Source organism: Triturus cristatus, chromosome 9, assembly GCF_964204655.1.
Source record: "Triturus cristatus chromosome 9, aTriCri1.1, whole genome shotgun sequence".
NCBI lineage: Eukaryota > Metazoa > Chordata > Amphibia > Caudata > Salamandridae > Triturus > Triturus cristatus.
Genome location: NC_140592.1, coordinates 382,806,974 through 382,826,222, shown reverse-complemented (window position 1 = coordinate 382,826,222; position 19,249 = coordinate 382,806,974). Strand labels below are relative to the sequence as shown.

Here is a 19,249-nt window from a genome sequence, read left to right as displayed (position 1 = left end):
GCGAGAGGGTGGTGCCAGTGGGAAGGGGATCATTCTAAACAGAATTATGGTGGCTGTGCTGTCTGGTGAGTCAGTCTGTTTGGATGGGGGATAGTCCTGCTCCTTTTGCAGCTGTATCTGCCACTTTACTTATGTCTGTGGTTTTGTTTTTTGCCTGATTGTTCTATTGCTTTTTTCCGACCATGGCGTCTGGTATTTTTTTGCATTGTATGTACCTGTCATGGGACGTTTGCAATTAATGCCTGTAAACCTTTGAAAATATGAATAAAAAATAATTTTATTTTAAAAGCTTGCCGATGGCCTTGCACCTTCTCAGGAGTGCAAGAGTGATGGGAAGGGGCCAAGTCCTACTTAGAATGTTTATGTTTTTTAATTGACCTAGGCAAAGATTTGGAGTGTGACAACGGTTAGCCCCGGGATTCACTCCTTGCAGTACTTAGTGCAGGCTGTGGAGTCATGACTCAACCAAAGGCACACCTGTTGAGGATTTGTCACAGACATTTGCTGCAACAATCCTGACAAGGTTTAAAACCTGTTATTTTGGAGGTGACATTTCACTTGCGCACAGGTTCATTTTTTAGGTAAAACAAAGAGATGAGAGTCACTTCTGGTGGAACGGAAACAAAATAACTGATATTAGCGTACAGAAGTGGCCCCCAATAAAGGCTCCGCAAGTCATTTATGGAGCGGAACAGCATCAGTGTGGTGCGTACTGCTAAAGAGTTTCTGGATCTAGTCTGATGCCTGGGGAATATTCAAAAGGTGATGAATATAGGGTTAGAAGTCTCTTATCAGAGCAACCTTGCCTTGAAAAAACTACAAAAAGTCTCCATATTTAACAGCAACCCCAATTTCCCCCAAACATTCCATTCTGCCTTATTTAGTGGCTCAAAAAGGGAATCCTAAAAACCCTGTAACACCAAAGGCAAATTCCAGGATGAAGAAGGGCAATGCTTCATGGGTCATGAAAATAAATCTAGAACCTTAACAGGTTCCATTGTCAAATCAGAGAAATCTCTATTCCTAAACCGCTTATCAAATGAGCTCCACTGATGTGAATAAGATTTTAAAGTAGACAGATGTCTAGATTGATGAATCAAATCTGCCAGTTCAGTGAAACAGACTATAGCTGCAAATTTAACTTATGAATAACTGTGCCCCCCGGTGTAGTCAAGATAACACTGGCTATGGGACCTGGGATCCTTTCAGGGAGTAAGCTCTAATGGAATTTCACACCATGATTGGTTTGACAACTGTGATAGCATGGGAAATCAAAGACATTATTTTAAGCCTGGAACTATCAGAGGAACACAGGAGTCATATTTATTTATAGGTTTATATAGTGCGAACAAGACCCTTTCGAGTGACAGAGTGCTTTACAAAATTAATAAAGAAGGTGTAATACAAAACTGTAGGCAATATACAAAAACATGGTATGAGTCATGAGGACAAATATTTACAAGTGCAAATGGTAAGAAAAGAGATAACAACAGAAATAGACAATCATAAGTACTGGCATGAGTAGAGTTCGATGGGTGTCAGAACGTTGTGGAGATGGCTGGGAAATGCCACAAAACATCATGGATCTCGGGGGTATGGGCGAAGGTGTGACAAGAAGCTACAACAAACAGGCAGAAAAGAGTCACTCATGAGGAAAGGGAGGTTTGTTCTCAATGTGGAAGTAAATTGTTGGATAGTAGCATTTAAACTTCTTTGATGAAGATAGATGTGAATGGGTTGATTCTGATCTCCGGAGAGGGGGGCGAGTTCCAGACTGTGGGAGCAATTCCAGAGAAGGATCTGTGGTAGGTTTTCTTTTGTTGCATTTTTGTGGCTTAAATAGTAGGGAGCTTGTGCTTCTGGAAGATCTGTTTCCACCTGATAGGGTCAGTGTCAGGTAAGAGGGGGGATCGTGGTGCAGCGCTTTATGGGTCATGCAGGCAAATTTTGAGATGGATCCTAGCCTCATAGGATACTCATTCCAATGACTGAAGGTCAGGGGTGATATGATCGCTTTTTTTGTGCTTCGGTGATGAGGCTGCCAATCGCATTCAAAGTAGCCTTTCGTGATGCAAGTGGGATTTTCGGAAGGCTCACAAGGGTAGGACTACCATAATCTAATTTCAATAAGACAAGAGCTTGAACCGCTGTTTAGAGGTCTGCCTGGGCGAGGAAAGGTTTTAGTTTTCTTAGTGCATGCAGTTGGTGGTTAGCTCCCTTGGTGGTGGCACTGATGTGGTTTCGCATGGAGAGGGCATTCTCCAAGGTTATACCTAGGGATTTAGCAGAGTCAATAATGTGTGGGGCACAGTTCAAAGCAGTAAGATGCAGGAGTCTGTCTTTGTCACTAGCAGCAATGGCGGGCGGTGAGATCAATAAGAATTCTGTTTCGAGAGCATTGAGTTTGAGGTGGCTACAAGTCAGTCAATGTTGCGTTTGGTCAAGGTGTTATTGAGGATATTGATGTCGTCGGGGGAGGCGATTTCCATGTAAAGTTGAGTGCTAACCACATACATGTGGTAAGAGATGTGAGCAAGTTTGAGGACTACGGTTAAGGGCTTCATACATGGGTCGAACAATATCGAGGAAAGAGTAGAGCCTTGGAGTATGCCAAGCGACAATGGCGATTGATAGGACAGTGTGGTTGATTAGGATGCACCGAGATCTATTGTGAAGGAAAGAGGAGAACAATTTTAGCTTGGTACCTGTGTTCTAATAGGTTCAAAAGGGTATCATGATTGGCCGAGTTGAACGCCGGTGATAGGTCAAGTAGGATTAGTAGGCAAGAATAATTCTGATCGAGTGAGTGTAGGGCATCGTGGACAATGTGGAGCAGGGCAGTTTCTGTGCTATGACCTGGTCGGAAGCCAGATTGACATTGGTTGAGGATTTGGAATTGCGTGATGTGATTGCAAAACTATAAGTGCACACATTTTTCTAAGTGTTTGGTTAAAGTTGAGATGTTGGAGATATGGCGGTAGTTGTTGGGGTCGGACTGGTCGGAGTTGGTTTTTTTAGGATAGGAGTAACCTGGCCACTTTTGAGGCAGTAGGGTATGGACCCTTGGGTTAGAGAGGCATTGATTATCATAGTCAATATTGGGATTAAGAGGTGAATGGCCTTATTGAGGGGTTTGGAGGGAAGGGGATATCTGAAGTGGTTGGAATATTTCAGAGAGCTCAATAGTTCTGAGATGTCATTCTCATTGAAAGTTTTAAAGCTAGACCAGGCGGCATTATTTTTAGGGAGGAGAGGGTTTCTCTGGCATACTTCCTGATCGAGTGGGATGGGGTGTAGGGGAGTTCGCATGGTAGGAGTTTCATAGAATTTTGGATTTTAGTGGTGATAAGCATGGTTTTCTTAACGAAGAAGGAGGCAAAGGTTTTGCAGTTGAGTAGTGTTTGGTTGTCTGAGGAAGGAGGATCGCTTTTGCAGTTCATCTGTATTTTTACAATTTCAAACAGTTTTTTAGGTCAATTAATTGCTTTGTCAAATTGATTTTGCAAGAATGCTGCTTTGGAGTTCCTGATGTGCCTATTGTAGGGGCTATGTCTTTGTCATAGAAGTTTGAGGTTGGAAAGAGAGGGGGTGTGTCTTGATGCTCTTTCTGAAAGTCTAAGGAATCTGTGTTCTGTGTTAAGGTTACTACTGAACCAGGGGGTTAGATCGTTTAGATGGAATTCTCTTTAGTTGTTTGGGTGCAAGGGTGTGCATGATTTTAGACATGGCATTGATGTAGTGCTCAGTGAGTCATGAGCGTGCCGAAGGGTACTCTATCTGTTGTCTGGGAATAGCAGGATAAATACTCCACCTGGCAAGAATGAAAACTGTTCCGCGGTTTTCTGGGCTGCTCAATTCAGCAACTGGTGTATTTTTTACCCCTTGTCTTATTCTGTGCCTTTTTTGTTCGTCTAAACACATTTCTCCTGCTGGTGGATGAGAAGTCATCATAACCTCAGTGTCTAGAATGAACATAAGTTACTTACCTGCAAACTGTGGTTCTCCAGCACTGGTATCCTTCATTGATTGACATGCCTGAATCATTCCCCGTCTTCGAAGTGGGAGTCCCATGGTACATAGAACAGCAATATATCCATTGTATAACAATAGCATAGCCAAAGAATCCATAGGAAGTATTTAACATAGAAATCAATAGGAAAAAACCTGTCACTTTAATAACTTGTTCAAGTCATTGGATATAGTCCAAACTCCAGCCAATCAGGCGACAGCACCCTCTAGAACCTTCTCCCCAGAGGCTCAGTCTCTCAGATTTTCGAGCACAAGATTGTCTTAAGAGTCTAGAAGACGAGGTGAGCCTCTAAGGGGAGGTGGGTGGTTCGCATGTGAATCTATGAAAGATACCAATACTGGAGAACCACAGTTCACAGGTAAGTAACTTATGTTCTTCTCCAGTATTGTGGTATCTTTCATAGATTCACATGCTTGAATCAGAGTAGATAGCAGTAATTCCAGAATTGTGCCTTGCAAACCATAAGTCAATCGAGAACTAAAGAAAAACATATACATATATTACAGGAAAGCAGTAATCTGAGCATAACTGTAAAAGAAAAAAAATATATATATATATATATATATCTATTCACTGAAAAAAACATAGGTTTCAGGGGCGTTATAGTTGGCTGGACATTTCCCTCGTACAAAACCCTAGAAATTCCCCCGTTATAGTTAGTTCAGCTAACTATAACTCGTGCCCCCGCAATGCACTGCTGATGACGTCATATATTACATCACTCATGACATGGTCAGTGACATCACTGATGACATCTGAAATGACATCACTGATGACATCACTGATGACGTCATCCATGTGATAAATTAGTGCATCTTCTCACACCCTTTGATATACCCAATCAAAATTTCAGACGTCCATTCTCAAAACCATAGATGAGCAAGTTACTTACCTTCGGTAATGCTTTTTCTGGTGGATACAGTATCTTCCTGTGGATTCCTCACCTTGTGAATATCCCCTGCGCCAGCAACATTCGGAAACTTTTGTAGCAGTCCACGCCAATGGGGTCGAAGACGACGTCACAGAGACACGGCTCCACTCGCGACTCCGCTGACGTCACCGGCTCCATAAGAAGACCTCGTCGGCGTGATGACGTCAGTTCCGCCCTTTTTTCCATGCCTTCGAGGCATACGGACGGACTGACAGCAATATATACACAGTATACACAGTACATAATATATAAAGCAACACACACAGTGTGGAGAATAAATAGGAAGGCAAAAGAAATAACACAATGCCTTTGACAGTAACAAATACAACTTGAAACACCATCATATACTAAAGGTATACAAGGGTGGACAACGGGGAGGCGGGTGGGTCAGTGAGGAATCCACAGGCAGCTACTGTATCCACCAGAAAAAGCATTACCGAAGGTAAGTAAATTGTTCTTCTGATGGATACATCTGCCAGTGGATTCCTCACCTTGTGAATAGATTCCCACAGCAGTCCCACTCCCGGAGGAGGGTGTCCACCCTTCTATACCAGAAAGTCCTGAAGGACGGAACGAGCAAAGTGTCCGTCCCTCAACTATAACGCTCCTTTGGTGAATTTCAAAGGTTTTTTAAATGCTAATTCCTAACTATATCAGGCCTGAAACCTATGTTTTTTTCAGTAAATTTCAAAGGTTTTGTAAATGACAATTTTTAATGTATTAATTGTTATACTGATTTTTTTGATACTGATTTACTACATTTTTTAAACTATTTATTTTTAGATATTTTTTTTTTAATTACATTATAATTACATTATACATTACAATACAAAATAGACTTTCTCAGAATGAATTACTTTAGTTTAAATACTTGACAAATAGGCAACAGACTTTTAAGTACAGTAGTTACAGTTGTTGCAATGGCCAACCCAATTTCAAACACAAAGCAACATTGAGCTCAATGTGAATTTCTAGTTAAATGCAATTAGTTACTTTATGGATTACTTTTCTAACCACAGGACTGGATCCTAGATTCAGTCCTTGGACATCTCCTGTAAACCGTTGAGTAAAAGCGTTTTGGTTACAGTAGTAATTTTTAAGGAATATTATTGTATTTTAAAACTTGACACTTAGAAACTTTTTCCCATAGAATCACCAATGTTATCCTATGGCAGAAAATTCACTTAGCAGGTAAGTAGTGTTATCGCTACTTTTTCTTACTCAGTGGTGGATCCTGGATCCATCACTGGCCAACCTCCTGTAAACAGTTGAAAGAATGTGTTTAAGTCATACAGACGATTTTTTAGGAATATTTTTAGTTTGTGAAAATAGACATTTAGAAAATTTTCTGGTGAAAACCACACAATGGATTCCTATGGAAGGAAATACAAGTTACTGGTAAGTACGCTTAGAATTACTTTTCAGGGTCAGTGCTGGGCTAAAAGATGCAGCACTGGGTTGTCTCCTGATTACAGGTAAGTAAATCGGAATTCGTAGTTCGGCTGATTTTAGAGGAATATTTGTACAATGGTGAAGGAAGGGGGAGGGGCCCGAGGTGACGTGTGCAATCACGCCCTGTGGCGCGTTTTAAGTTGGGGAATTAATTCCTCTTCAATCCTGAGGTCCCCTGGGGGCCAACTAGCCCACCAGGTACCTCCAGTATGCGCCAGGGAGCTGCATTGCAGAGAGGTATCCAGAGGCCACGACCCTTTTTACAACACTCTGCAACGCAGCTCCGTGGCGCTTACTGGAGGTATCTGGTGGGCTAGTTGGTCCCCAGGGACCCTCAGGGTTGAAGAGGAATTAATTCTCCAACTTAAAACGCGCCACAGGGCGTGTTTGCACACATATCACCTCAGGCCCCGCCCCCTACCTTCACCACTATGCAAAGGCGCCCCGTGGGGTGTTTTAAGTTGGGGGATTAAGTCCCCTTGAATCCTGAGGTCCCCTGGCGTCCAACTAGCCCACCAGGTACCTCCAGTATGCGCCAGGGAGCTGCGTTGCAGAGGTGTTCAGAGGCCACACCCCTTTTTACAACACTCTGCAACGCAGCTCCGTGGCGCTTAGTGGAGGTACCTGGTGGGCTAGTTGTCCCCTAGGGGACCTCTGGATTGAAGAGGAATGAATTCCCCAATTTAAAACGTGCCAAAGGGCGTGTTTGCACAGTATTCCCTCAGGCCCCGCCCCCTACCTTCACCACTGTGCAAACACGCACCGTAGCGCGTTTTAAGTTGGGAGATTAAGCCCCCTTGAATCCTGCGGTCCCCTGGCGGCCAACTAGCCCACCAGGTACCTCCAGTAAGTGCCACGGAGCTGCGTTGCAGAGAGGTGTAAAAAGGGGCGTGGCCTCATTACACCTCTCTGCAACGCAGCCCCCTGGCGCATACTGGAGGTTCCTGGTGGGCTAGTTGGCCCCCAGGGACCCACAGTATTGAAGGGGAATTCGTTCCCCCTCTGCAAACGCGCCAGGGGGCGCGTTTGCAGAGTGATGAAAGGAGGGGGCGTGGCCTCCTCCCGATTCCGGTTTGGCCCTGGGGACCCCATCCCCCAGGGCCTGCCCCCTATTTTTTATTTTTTTTTTAAACTGTGGAGGGGGGCCGCGTGGCCCCCCTCCCGAGGCCTTAATTTGCCCCGGGGACTATTTTATTTTTTTGGAGGGGGGCTGCCTTGCCCCCCTCTTGTGGCCTCTTTTGGCCCCGGGGACCCCATCCCCCGGGGCGGTTTAAAAAAAATAATATATTTTTATTTTGGGGAGGTGGGCCGCGTGGCCCCCCTCCCGGGCCACTACTGGCCCCGGGGACCCCATCCCCCGGGGCCTGGTCTCCGTTGGGGACCGTGGGGGCGTCCCCAATCCCCCCACGGCCCCGCCGGCTCCCCGCCTCCTGCGGGAGCCGGCATTGCTTTTCCACATGGGGAGCAGCTAACATGCTGCTCCCCATGTGAAAAAGCAATCTGCTTTGCTATTTGGAAGAGAGAGCAGGTTTCCCTGCTCTCTCTTCCAAATAGCAAAGCAGTTTGCAATGGCAGGGTGGGAGCCGCGAAGCTCCCGCCCTGCCATTGCAAACAGCAGTGTCCTGGGGGTGGGCACCCCCTCCCACTTAAGTTAAAGCCCCGGTGGTGGTGGTCCCAGGGGCTTGGGGGTCCGTATCGGACCCCTTACTTTAAATATGTAGTGCCCCGGGGAGGTGGCACTACATAGGTTTATAAAAAAAAAAAACAAGCCCCGGGTGGTGGCGGTCCCCGGGGCTGGGGGGGGCCATGAGCCCCCCGCATACATTAAGATAAGCCCCGGGGGTGGGGGTCCCCGGGGGTGGGGACCCCTCTGGGCCCCCCATGTCTATGAGATTGCCCCCGGGACTTGGCCCACCCTACGCATCCCGCGATTTAAAAAAAATATATATATTTTTTTGGGCCTTGTGGGTCCTTGTGGGACCCCCTGAGCAGGCCTAGGGGGTCAGGGTGTTTCTACCCTGCCCCCTTTTCGCGTTTTGCGATGTTTTTTTTGGGGCTTCTTGTGCCTCGGTTCTACCGAGGCACAAGATGGCTGCCAACACTTCCTGATCTGGAGTGACAGCCAATTAGCATTCAGCTTGTGCACGGCAGGGTGCGCGCTGGGTGCGGGGAGGGTCCGCGGATCCTCCTCGGCCATAGATATCACTAACTTTTAACTCTAATTTTCTCAGGAACTACTGAACGGATTTACACCATTTAAGCAAAAGGCACAAGTCTGAACTGAGGACTACCTCTTTGCCAAATTTGGTGTAATTCCGTTCAGCAGTTCGGGCTGTAGCTGCAACAACAGGTCCTATGGGAAATTGCATGGGGAAAATGCGTTTTGGGACCCCCTTTTTTCTCGGCTGCCGCTTGACGAATCACCGCAAAACTTTCGGGGTAGGAGCGGAGCGGGGCTGGCCAAAAGTTTGGAAAATTTTGCGAAGATTCGTCAATCGGCGCCAGACTTATTGGGAATAGAATATTGCGGATTTCCTATGGAAAATAGGTCCTAACTATAACTATCTACTGGCGACCGCCAGTAGATAATATATATATACATATACACACACACATATATATATATATATATATATATAAATATATACATTCTGTGCAGGAAGAGCAAAGAAAACAGAGGCTCACCTTACTTGAAAAGATTATGTAGCACTGCTTGCCCCACTGCTGTGTCAGCATTGTCGGCAGCTTCCAGAAAGTAGTGCTTGGTAAAGGTGTGTCTGCTGGACCTTGTTGTGGCTCTGCAAATCTGGTGAAGAGGCACACCAGCAAAGAGAGCCGTAGAAGAGGAGACTGCTCTAGTAAATGCGCTCTAACTGATGTTTGAAGTGTCTTGCCCGCTTGCTGATGGCAAAAGGAAATTGTACTAGATATCCAATGTGCAATAGTCTGTTTAGTTACTGGATATCCTTTACGCATCCTGCCATAGGCTATAAAAAGTTGATCAGTTTTACGGACACTGGCTGTTTTTTGCAGATAACATTTCAAACATCTTTTAACATCTAACGAATGTAAAGTTTCCGCCTGTGGATTAGGGAAAAAAGTCTTTAAGATGACCGGCTCATTTAAGTGGAAATCAGAAGGTACTTTAAGGATAAAGGCCGGGTTAGTGTGGAGCACCACAGAGTCTTTGGTGAATTGAAGAAAAGGAGGTTTGATAGTAAAAGCCTGTATGTCGCTGACTCGTCAAGCAGAAGTAAGGGCTAAAAGCAATGAAGTCTTCCAAGAGATAAATTTGAGATCAGCCCTATGAATGGGCTCAAATGGGGACTTCATGAGTTGTGCCAACACAATGTTCAGATGCGGAGGCGGAGGTCGAATTGGCAAAAACATCCTAAATAAGCCTTTGAAAAATTGTTGTATTATTCTTAAAGAATAAAGAGAATTGGAACCATCCTGCCGAAATCTGGAAATTGCGGCCAGAAAAACATTAAGGGTAGAGTGAGAGAGCCCGAATTTTGCTAATTGTAAGAAAAAAGGCAAAAGTTGCTCTGGCGTAGAATGAACAGGGTGAACATTTGAAGCTTCACACCAAAGACAAAACCGTTTCCACTTAAGTTTGTAGGTTTTGATAGTGAAGGGTGCTCTGGCGTTAGCAAGGACCTCTCTGCAGTCCGAAGGGATAACTAAGTTGGCAAACTCATAATGTTCAGGCTCCAGGCTGCCAATCACAGAGATGTTAGATCCGGATGGCAGACCTGTCCTTGATTCGTAGTCAGAAGATCCGAAATTGGACGAAGCACAATTGGATTTCACTCCGACAGAAGGAGTAGCTCTGTAAACTAGATCTTGCGAGGCCATCTGGGGGCTTTGAGAAGAATGTAGCAAGGTTCTCTCCGCATTTTCCGAAGCACCCTTGGGACTAGAGGAATCGGTGGAAAGCGTAAGCATACATTTTTGACCAGTTCATCAAAAAAGCATTCCTGTACGACCCTGGTTGGGGAAGCCAACTTGCATAGAATGGGCATTTGCGGTTCAGATTGGTCACAAACAAATCCAGATTGGGGGGTCCGCAAAGCTGAAAGTTGCGGTCCAGCGTTGGTTGATGAGGTTCCCACTCGTGGTTGGATGAGAGCGACCTGCTCAGGGAGTCCGCTAGAATGTTGGACACTCCCAGAACATAAACTGCCGGGATAGCAAAGTGGTACTCGTACCCCCTTGTTTGTTTACATAATGCATGCTTGTTGTGTTGTCCGTCCGGATCAACACTGAAGCTCCGTGAATGAGGATGCAAAAGGATTTCAGCGCCAGGAATATCGCCAGTAACTCCAAGAGGTTTATGTGCCAAGTTTGTTGCTGTGTGTCCCATATTTCCTTGACTGTGAGGCCCTGAAGATGCGCCCCTCACCCCTCGAGGGAGGCATCTGTCATGAGTATGAAATTTGGAGAGTCCACTACAAACAAGTGGCCTGCTGAGACGTTTGGTATGCGAGTCCACCATAATAACGCACTTTCATCAGAGATGTGATGTTGACGATATTGTCGAAAGACCCTGAGACCTGTTGCCATTGTTTGTCAAGTTCCTCCTGTAAGGGTCTCATTTTGAGGCAACAGTTGGGAATTAGGGGAATGCAGGAAGACAGCATCCCCAGAAGCGATTTGAACTGTCGAACAGAAACGGACTTTCTTGTGCGGAGGAGAGCTGCCAGTTCGCAAATTCGTTGTGTTCTTTTGTTTGATACAAATGCCCTTGCCTGCTGAGTGTTTATGATGGCTCCCAAGAAAGTCTGCACTTGAGAGGGAGTGAAGAGAGACTTCTCCAGATTTATGGAAAGGACCAGCGACTGAAACAGAGACCGGCATATTAGGGTGTGTCTGGCTGCAACTGTGAATGACTGCACCTTTATAAGGCAGTCGTCGAGATAGTGAAATATTTGGACACCAGCTTGAGGAAGGTGTGCTGCCACCAGTGCCAAGACCTTGGTGAACACTCGGGCGCAGAGCGGAGGCCAAAGGGATGGACCTTGAATTGGAAGTCTCTGCCAGCCACTCTGAAGCGCAGGAATTTCCTGTGTCTGGGTAGGATAGGGACATGAAAATAGGCATCTTGAAATTCCAGTGTTGTCATGTAATCCCCTGAGACAGTAATTGAAGCACTTCTTGGAGAGATAACATCCGGAAAGTTTGTTTCTTGAGGAATTTGTTGAGGGAACGAAGGTCCAGAATGGGGCGCCACTCCCCCGATTTTTTCTATATGAGGAAGATTCTTGAATAGAAGCCTGCATCCCTTTGTAGATTTGGTACCACTTCGATCGCTCCTTTCTTTAACTTTAACATGAACTTGATTTGGCATAACAGTTCCTTCAGATGGGCAGGAGGCGGACCTCTGGGAGGAGAATTTGGGGGAAATTTTACAAATTCTAGAGTGTGTCCTCTGGACACTATGTCTAAAACCCATCAATCTGTAGTTATGGCAGACCAGTTTGAGAAGAAATGGGAGATTCGCCCTCCAACCTTGGTCGGGTTGATGGGTAGAGTGGTTGGCAGGTGGCAGCTGTCACTGCTTTTTTGAAGAATCCCTGCCTCTGTAGGAGGATTTCCCTCTGTACTGCTTATAAGAGGCAGCCGGCAGTTGACGAAAAGACTGCTGTTGCTGGGAGGAGGAGTAACTCTGTTGACCCTGATAGGGTTGGTACTGCCGGTATTGATTGTAGCCTCCTCGAAAAGAATAGGAGGAACCACGACCCCTTGCACCACGAAAAGGCTGCTTCTTAAATTGTAGAGTGCCAAGAGCCCGTGCAGTGTCGGTATCCTTTCTAATCGCCTGGAAGGCGTCGTCAATGTGCTGGCCGAAAAGTGATTCTCCGTCATAAGGCATGTCGATAATCTTAGACTGTACTTCCTGCCGAAAAGAAGTAGCCTTTAACTAGCCATGACATTGGAGGACTCTGCTCCTGCCAGTTGGCGAAAACCTGTGGAAGAGACATCCACTGCACAGTCAATGATCTCAGCAGAGATCCGTTTTCCCTCTTGGAGAATCTTTAAAGCATCCACTTTAGAGGCCTCAGGCAACATGTCGATAAAGGGGGATATGTCCGACCACATTTGCCTGTCGTAGAAGCCTAGGATAGCAAGAGAATTAGCCGCCAGGACAGTAGTTGACGCCATGGTGGAAAACTTCTTCCCAATGGAATCCAGGCATCTGCCCTCTCGATCAGGAGGAGCCGACAATGGAGACGGGTGGTTCCTGTCACGACTTTGTGCCGCCTGAGAAATAATCGAATCCGGCTTCGGTTGACCAATAAGACAGGCTGGTGAATTGTCCGGGGCCTTCTATTTCTTATCCAGGCATGGCAGGACTGCAGGAATGGAGGCAGGGGTCTTCATGACCTTCAAACCCTCCTGCCAGATGAAGTCGATTATCGGTACAGCCCGTACCTATTTCTGTGTTTGATCTTTGAAATCATATAGGAAACAGTCTTCGTCCCTGGTGACCATAGGGAGATGGCATCTCTTGGGCGCTCTGTCCATGAGAACATGAAATCCACCTATATCAACTGGTGGAGAGTCAACAGGAGTTGGAGTGGTAGGTGACGGAGTCTGGATTTGACGATTGTCCCACTTGGTAAGTAGGGATCTATCATCTAACTCCCCTTCTTCTCTGTCTTTGTCCATGGTATGTGTGTCCTCCAGGTTGTGAGATCTCTATGCAACCGGAGAAACTGGAGGGGGCGGCCCAATGATCGATGAAGGCGGAGGAATAGGCGTCTGAGGAACAGAAGAAGCCGGCTCCGAGGGAGGAAAACGGCAGTAGTAGTCATCAAGCATATGTTGCAAATTGGAAATGAGGGACATGGGCATTTGTGCAGTCGGATTTTCAAGCGGTGGTTGAACATTAGGCTCTGAGTAATAATCATACTCTTGATCATCCTCTATATCTTGGTACTTGATTAGAAGCTCTGAAGGACTACGAGCAGCCCGGAACCTGTCATCCTCCTCTGAATCAGCCCCATAATCAAACAGTTCCGCTGGAAGATTAGGAGATGCTTGAACTTGTAATAAAAGGTCCATGGAAGACTGCCTACTCTGAAGCAAGGGAACATCCTTCAGTTCTGATGGTGGCAAAAGAGCTGCTGAAGGCTTCAAAGGGACTAGAGGCATCAAAACTGGAGGTGGAGCCAAAGATTCCGCTGACGAAGCTGCAGCCGTCGACGAGATACATAGTTGAAGCTCTGTATGTGAAGGTTTCAGTGCCGTCGACGAGGCAACCGTCAACGAGTCAACCGTCGGCGAGGCAGCCGTCGACGAAGCAGCCGTCAACAAAGCAGCCGTCAACGTGGCAGCCGTCGACGAGGCAGGCTGATCCTTGGAGGCCGTCGACTGTCTTGTCAACGAGTAGGCGTCCGACAAACGACGAAGAAAGGGAGAGCGTAGATGAATGAGGTCTCACCGTCACCAACACAAGCGTCGAATGAGAAGACGCTGACGACATCACCATTGCAGGTTGAGGAGAAGAGAAGGTGGAAGTCGTCGTCGTAGTTGTGATGACGGAAGACTTCGTCAACGGAGGAATCGACGACTAGCTTGTCGACGAGATGCCAATTTTCTGAGGCAAAAGTCTCTCAGGCAAAGATTTAGACACCTGGGACTTAGATCTCAGAGGCCTAGTGGGTGGAGACTGACCCTTAGGAAGAGCAGGAACTCCTTTTGATGAGGAAGGCTGGTCTTTATGCTTATAAGTGTGGTGTTTCTTCAACACCTTAGCCTCAGGAGATGCTATCTCCGCCTCACTAGCCCTTTTCTTAGAGGCAACTGTCTTGAGAGAGGAATCACTTTCAACATCTGACAGGGGGTAATCCTTTGTCTTGAGCTTCTGCAGCCACAGAAGAAGACGTCCCTCTCTGTCTCCTAAGGTCTTTTGAGGAAAAGTCCTGCAGATTTTACAATCTCTCACCTGATAGTCCGGGTGGAGGCAGTAGATACACTTTTTGTGTGGGTCCTCAGAATGAAGTCAAAGTTTCCCACAAGACTCACAGTGTCTGAAGAGTGATCTCTTTGTAGTAGACATTGTAGTGAAGATATTCTGAAGAATTCCTGAAGAAAAAGGTTGAAGTACTGAGCAGAGCTCACGGAGACTCCCTTCACACGACGTGCGGTAGAAAAACTGAGAGTCTGAGCCTCTGGGGAGAAGGTTCTAGAGGGTGCTGTCGCCTGATTGGCTGGAGTTTGGACTATATCTATTGACTTGGACAAGTTATTAAAGTGACAGGTTTTTTCCTATTGATTTCTATGTTACAATACTTCTTATGGATGTTAGGCTATGCTTTTGTTATACTATGGATATATTGCTATTCTATGTACCGTGGGACTCCCACTTCGACGACGAGGAATGATTCAAGCATGTGAATCTATGAAAGATACCCCAATACTGGAGAACCTCTGTACTTCAGCACTTAGAGATGCACCAATGCTGTTGTAGAGGCCTTGGCTCTGGTGGAATAAGCCCGGGGGCCTTCAGGGCATTTCTCCTTGGCCACTGTACAGCAGATTTTGATACAGATTGCAATGTTGCACTTTAGTATGTCTTGCTTACTCACATGGGACTGACTCTTTCCAAAAACTGCTAGTCTTTCAGAAGATTCTGTAGCCACTATTTGCCAGGCTCCTTATGCCCAAGTTACTGCACACTGTAGGTGAATGCAGTTGCCCTTCTCTTCCTTACTCACATGACCTGTTTTTTTTGTCATGATGTGCAAGCATTTTCTAAGATTTCAGTTTACTTCTGGAATAATTGTGCTTAATTTGTTTGGGGGCATAATCATCTCTGTCTCATTTAGTTTAGTTGTGTTTAATTGGTTTGTGGGACACAAATATCTCTTTGTCTCATTTACTTTCATGAAGCCTTACTGCAAATCTTGTTAACAGGGAAATATGTCGTGCCTTAGCCTCTTTAGACAAATTTGTGCCAGTGGTATCTTTAAACTGAGATGGGCCGCAGGCAGAACTGGAAAGAGCATCCCCAAGTCTCCTCCAGGCCCATTAAGTCTTGTTCACTGGCAAGTCCAGGCAGGATGCTGGCTTCAGGTGACGAGCACTAAGACTAGGTATCTGACCATCTGGTCAAGAAAGTGTAGCCACAATCATGACAGACTTAGGGTAGACAGACATTCCTATTAAAAAATGTTCTGGAGATAGCGATCAATCAGAATAAAAGGAGTTATGGATGCCTCAACAATGAGCTCTTACTAAGAGCACGCACCAGGTCACTGGAATCTTTGAAGCACACTATGGCAATTAAAGGTATGGATAAAGGAATTATGTGGCACGCTGTAGCCAAATTATGTAGTGAATTATGTAGCATGTATCTGGCTGTCTATGAGGCTGCTTTAAATAAAAAGCTTAATTGTGGGCTCTGTACCTCAACCACTGGAGCAGGGGGTATACCCTGGTTGCTCTTCTTTGGAAAGGCATGGGTGCATTTTAAGGATTTTAAGACATCTATTGTTCTCGTTAAGGCCTCCCTAAGCAGTGTCATCTCACTATAAACTATACAGTTCATGTAAAGAAATGGCAGTTGATTAATTGCTACTGTTCTGTCTTCTGTATTTCCTTTTCAGTAAACCTTTAACATTCCACTGCACTATCTTCTCCCTTATTTTTAGACCTTGTCCACAGATATCTTTTTCTGTCTGTTGTCAAACACCTGTTGCCTGGAGTGGGCTTTGGGGTAGCCCTAGCTCAGGATTGGATAACTTTCTTGTCTTTCTCAGTACCTTTTTCCTTACTTCTTAACTTTTGCTCCTATTCTTGTGTTTGTCCCAGCCCTGGACCACAGCTACTTTACCATGTTTGTGATTGGAGGATTAATATCCTTCCAGTACTAACATTAGAGAACTGTTTTTTTTTGTTTTTTTTAGCACTCCATAGGAGCACATTACATTTTTGCTCTCACTTTCCCCCCGTCTACTCTTCATATGCCTGCCCACTATCCCTGTTGTGGCTTTTCCCCTCCTTCTACTTATCCATTGCCCCCTCAACAATCTTTTTCTCACCCTGCTTTAAATTTTTCTTAAATATAACTAATTTTGCGAGTGTTTGGAACCCCTACACTGCCACCGAGCTGATTGGGTCTTTTTTGTAATGCTCCTATACATTTTGTATTTACCATTCGAAAATGGTGATCAACCATCTTGGAACAGCAAATTAAACAAAGCAAACAAGGATTGGCAAAGCGATTAGCTCAGCCCTCACATTTTAAAGTGATGACATATTTATTGGCTTTGCCAATACTTTTTCCATTTTCCCATTTGCCTGATGCGAAAAGGGATTACTTTGTTATCCCCCATCCCCACCACTACTATCCTCAACAGGCGATAAATGCTTTATAAGGGCACTTAAATATGTACTGTAGTGGCTTAAATGTTGGTTATAGATTCAGGACACTTTAACTCTAATTCTGACTAACCCATGTGATCAAATTGCAAGATTTCTAGAAAAACCTGCCAAATTTGTGGTGTGCTCTAAAACTGACAAATCTGTAATGTAAGCAAGAATGATAAAAATTGGACATTGAAATATCAGCTGCAGTACACACAAAACATAGGGTGGGTGAAGTGTTACAGTGCAGTGGGTGTCAAATAAATGTTTTGTCATGAAACACATGACTTTAAGTGACTTTAATTGAAAGACAGACATAGAATTGAAAATCTATGCAACCGTTCACTGAGGAAGAAACATAAATTAGGCATCTCTGAATGGTAGAATTCATGTCCAAGACAACAGTTCATCGTGCAGAGAAATGCTGGATTTACCTTTTCCGAGAAGGTTTTGTATGGTCGCAGCATAGGGTGCGTCTTAGCCTCCTCATCGATGGTTTCACCATAGGTCCAGTTGTTCTGTATCTGTTCAAGAATAAAGAAACTAGGGTTGAAGTTCTAATTTCCGGTCATGCTGCAACCACACTGAGTCACTAAGTTCAAGGGCAATAACAGCAAAATGAATCTGTAATGCAGCTACAGTGCAACTAGGGCATGGAACAGGGAATATTTCTTGTTTTTAATAATACAGACTGACATATGATGTAAGGAGTTAGTGAAAGAAGAAAGAAGAGCACAGGACTGAGTTGCAGGTTTTCTTTGGAGTATACAGCTATGGAACTTCCAATATACGTTCACCGCAACACAGAATATACTGACTTTCAGGAAAGTTAATTGACTAACAGTGGATTAGGAAATACTTTAACCCTCAAACAAGGATGAAACGTGCACTGGAATGTGGGGACACTGGAAAGAGGAACAGAAAAAAATCTGAACTGGGAATACATTGGAATTTAGAGAATACAAATAATTCACACAATGGAGCAGAGAAATACAGTCAGCAATTGTAAAACGAAGACTGATAGATCACACTCACATGGGTTTGGTAAAGGTCAAAACACTTGATACATCTATGAAGCTACTACTGCCTTTAGAATAACTCATGATCTGCAGACAGCTACCTGCATACCAGGACAACAAATTGCTAAAAGGCAACAACATTTGGGAATACTGTGCTATTGAAATACTATGGAACTGAACACATCCTAACAAGATGGGTGATATCCATTGCAGGCATTTGGTGTGTGTTGGCCAATTGGTACATTGGAAAGGTTTTGTTTATCATGTCGTTGCCTGGATGTTTCAGTTGCTATTGGTAATGATGTTCTTTCTATCTTCCAACAGTGTTAGTTTGTTTGCAAGTGATGCAATAGGGATTCAAAGTTTCCAACTACATGATTTTCATTGTGTTTTATCAAGTGGTTGGAAAACTGATAGGAAGTTGTATGAGTTTTTTTTACTGTTCTTTTTACGTAGATTGATGGTAAATTTTGTAATGTTTATTTTACGATTCATGAACCTGTTAAGGAAGTTCCTGTGGATATCTGAATGTATTTGCTGAGTACAGAAAAGTGTACATGGGTACTCTAAAAACTAGTGACTTCATGGTCTACTGTGTTGTTGACCCAAAAGTACACTAGTTTTCAGGACAGCATAGGTTCTTGTATGAATCTTTAGTTGGGCCTAAAATCACTACATTCAGCAAGTATTGTAGAATTCTCTTTACAATAAGTTTTACTAACATACCTTATCAAACGCCCACTTGTCATGTGTGTATTCAGCATATTTATTAATGAAAGCATCCAGCTTCTCTGGAATGATGACACTGTAGGAGAAAAATAAATAATTGAGCCTGAGACACTCAATTTACAATAGAAACATCATAGCACATTAGGGATATCTTCCGCTTTCCATTTTCATTCTAAAGTCCACAACAAAGCAAAGGAGTTTGCGGGGTGGTGAATCATTACATACAGCTATCAGATCTGAAAATATTCCTTCATCAGCTTCCATAGAGTGTTAATCCCTCTCATTAACAGCATAATGATAAGATGTCTAGAGTCGTTACAAGCTCACTTTAAAGTTTCCACTGGTTTGGGGTCAAAGTTGCCCTCTGCGTCTACTGAAGCCTTTTTCTCCGTCTTTGAGGAGTAGCTGGCATCAACATAATCAGGAGGAATGGCTCCAGCAATGGCACAAAGGCAGGGCATCGCAATCTTGTACAGCTCGGCGTCAAACCTCTACAGCAAAAAAATGGAAAATGAATATGAGAATGCACGTAACCCTCATGACCACCTCCAACATAAAAATACCAAAAACGTTTTCATTCAAAATTGCAATCAGTGTTGCACAAAATGAGTATTAAAGCCCCTTTACGTTCACACAAAAGGAACTAATGATCATCCAATACCCATTCTAAATCAGTTCTGGACCACCACTCTGTCAACTCCAACTACTCGTTCT

General features: G+C 44.6%; 1 protein-coding gene across 5 annotated transcripts in view; it reads right to left on the bottom strand.

The window, feature by feature from the left end:
• RYR1 (ryanodine receptor 1) overlaps nucleotides 1–19,249 on the bottom strand; it is a 1,245,571-nt gene that overhangs the window by 584,393 nt on the left and 641,929 nt on the right. For all 5 annotated transcript variants that reach the window (XM_085625233.1, XM_085625235.1, XM_085625236.1 and 2 more), the window contains exons 51-53: nucleotides 18,863–19,026; nucleotides 18,533–18,611; nucleotides 17,222–17,311 (exon numbers count right to left, since the gene is read on the bottom strand). In XM_085625233.1, coding sequence (XP_085481359.1) covers nucleotides 17,222–17,311; nucleotides 18,533–18,611; nucleotides 18,863–19,026 — 333 coding nt within the window. The remainder of the gene's footprint in view (nucleotides 1–17,221; nucleotides 17,312–18,532; nucleotides 18,612–18,862; nucleotides 19,027–19,249) is intronic.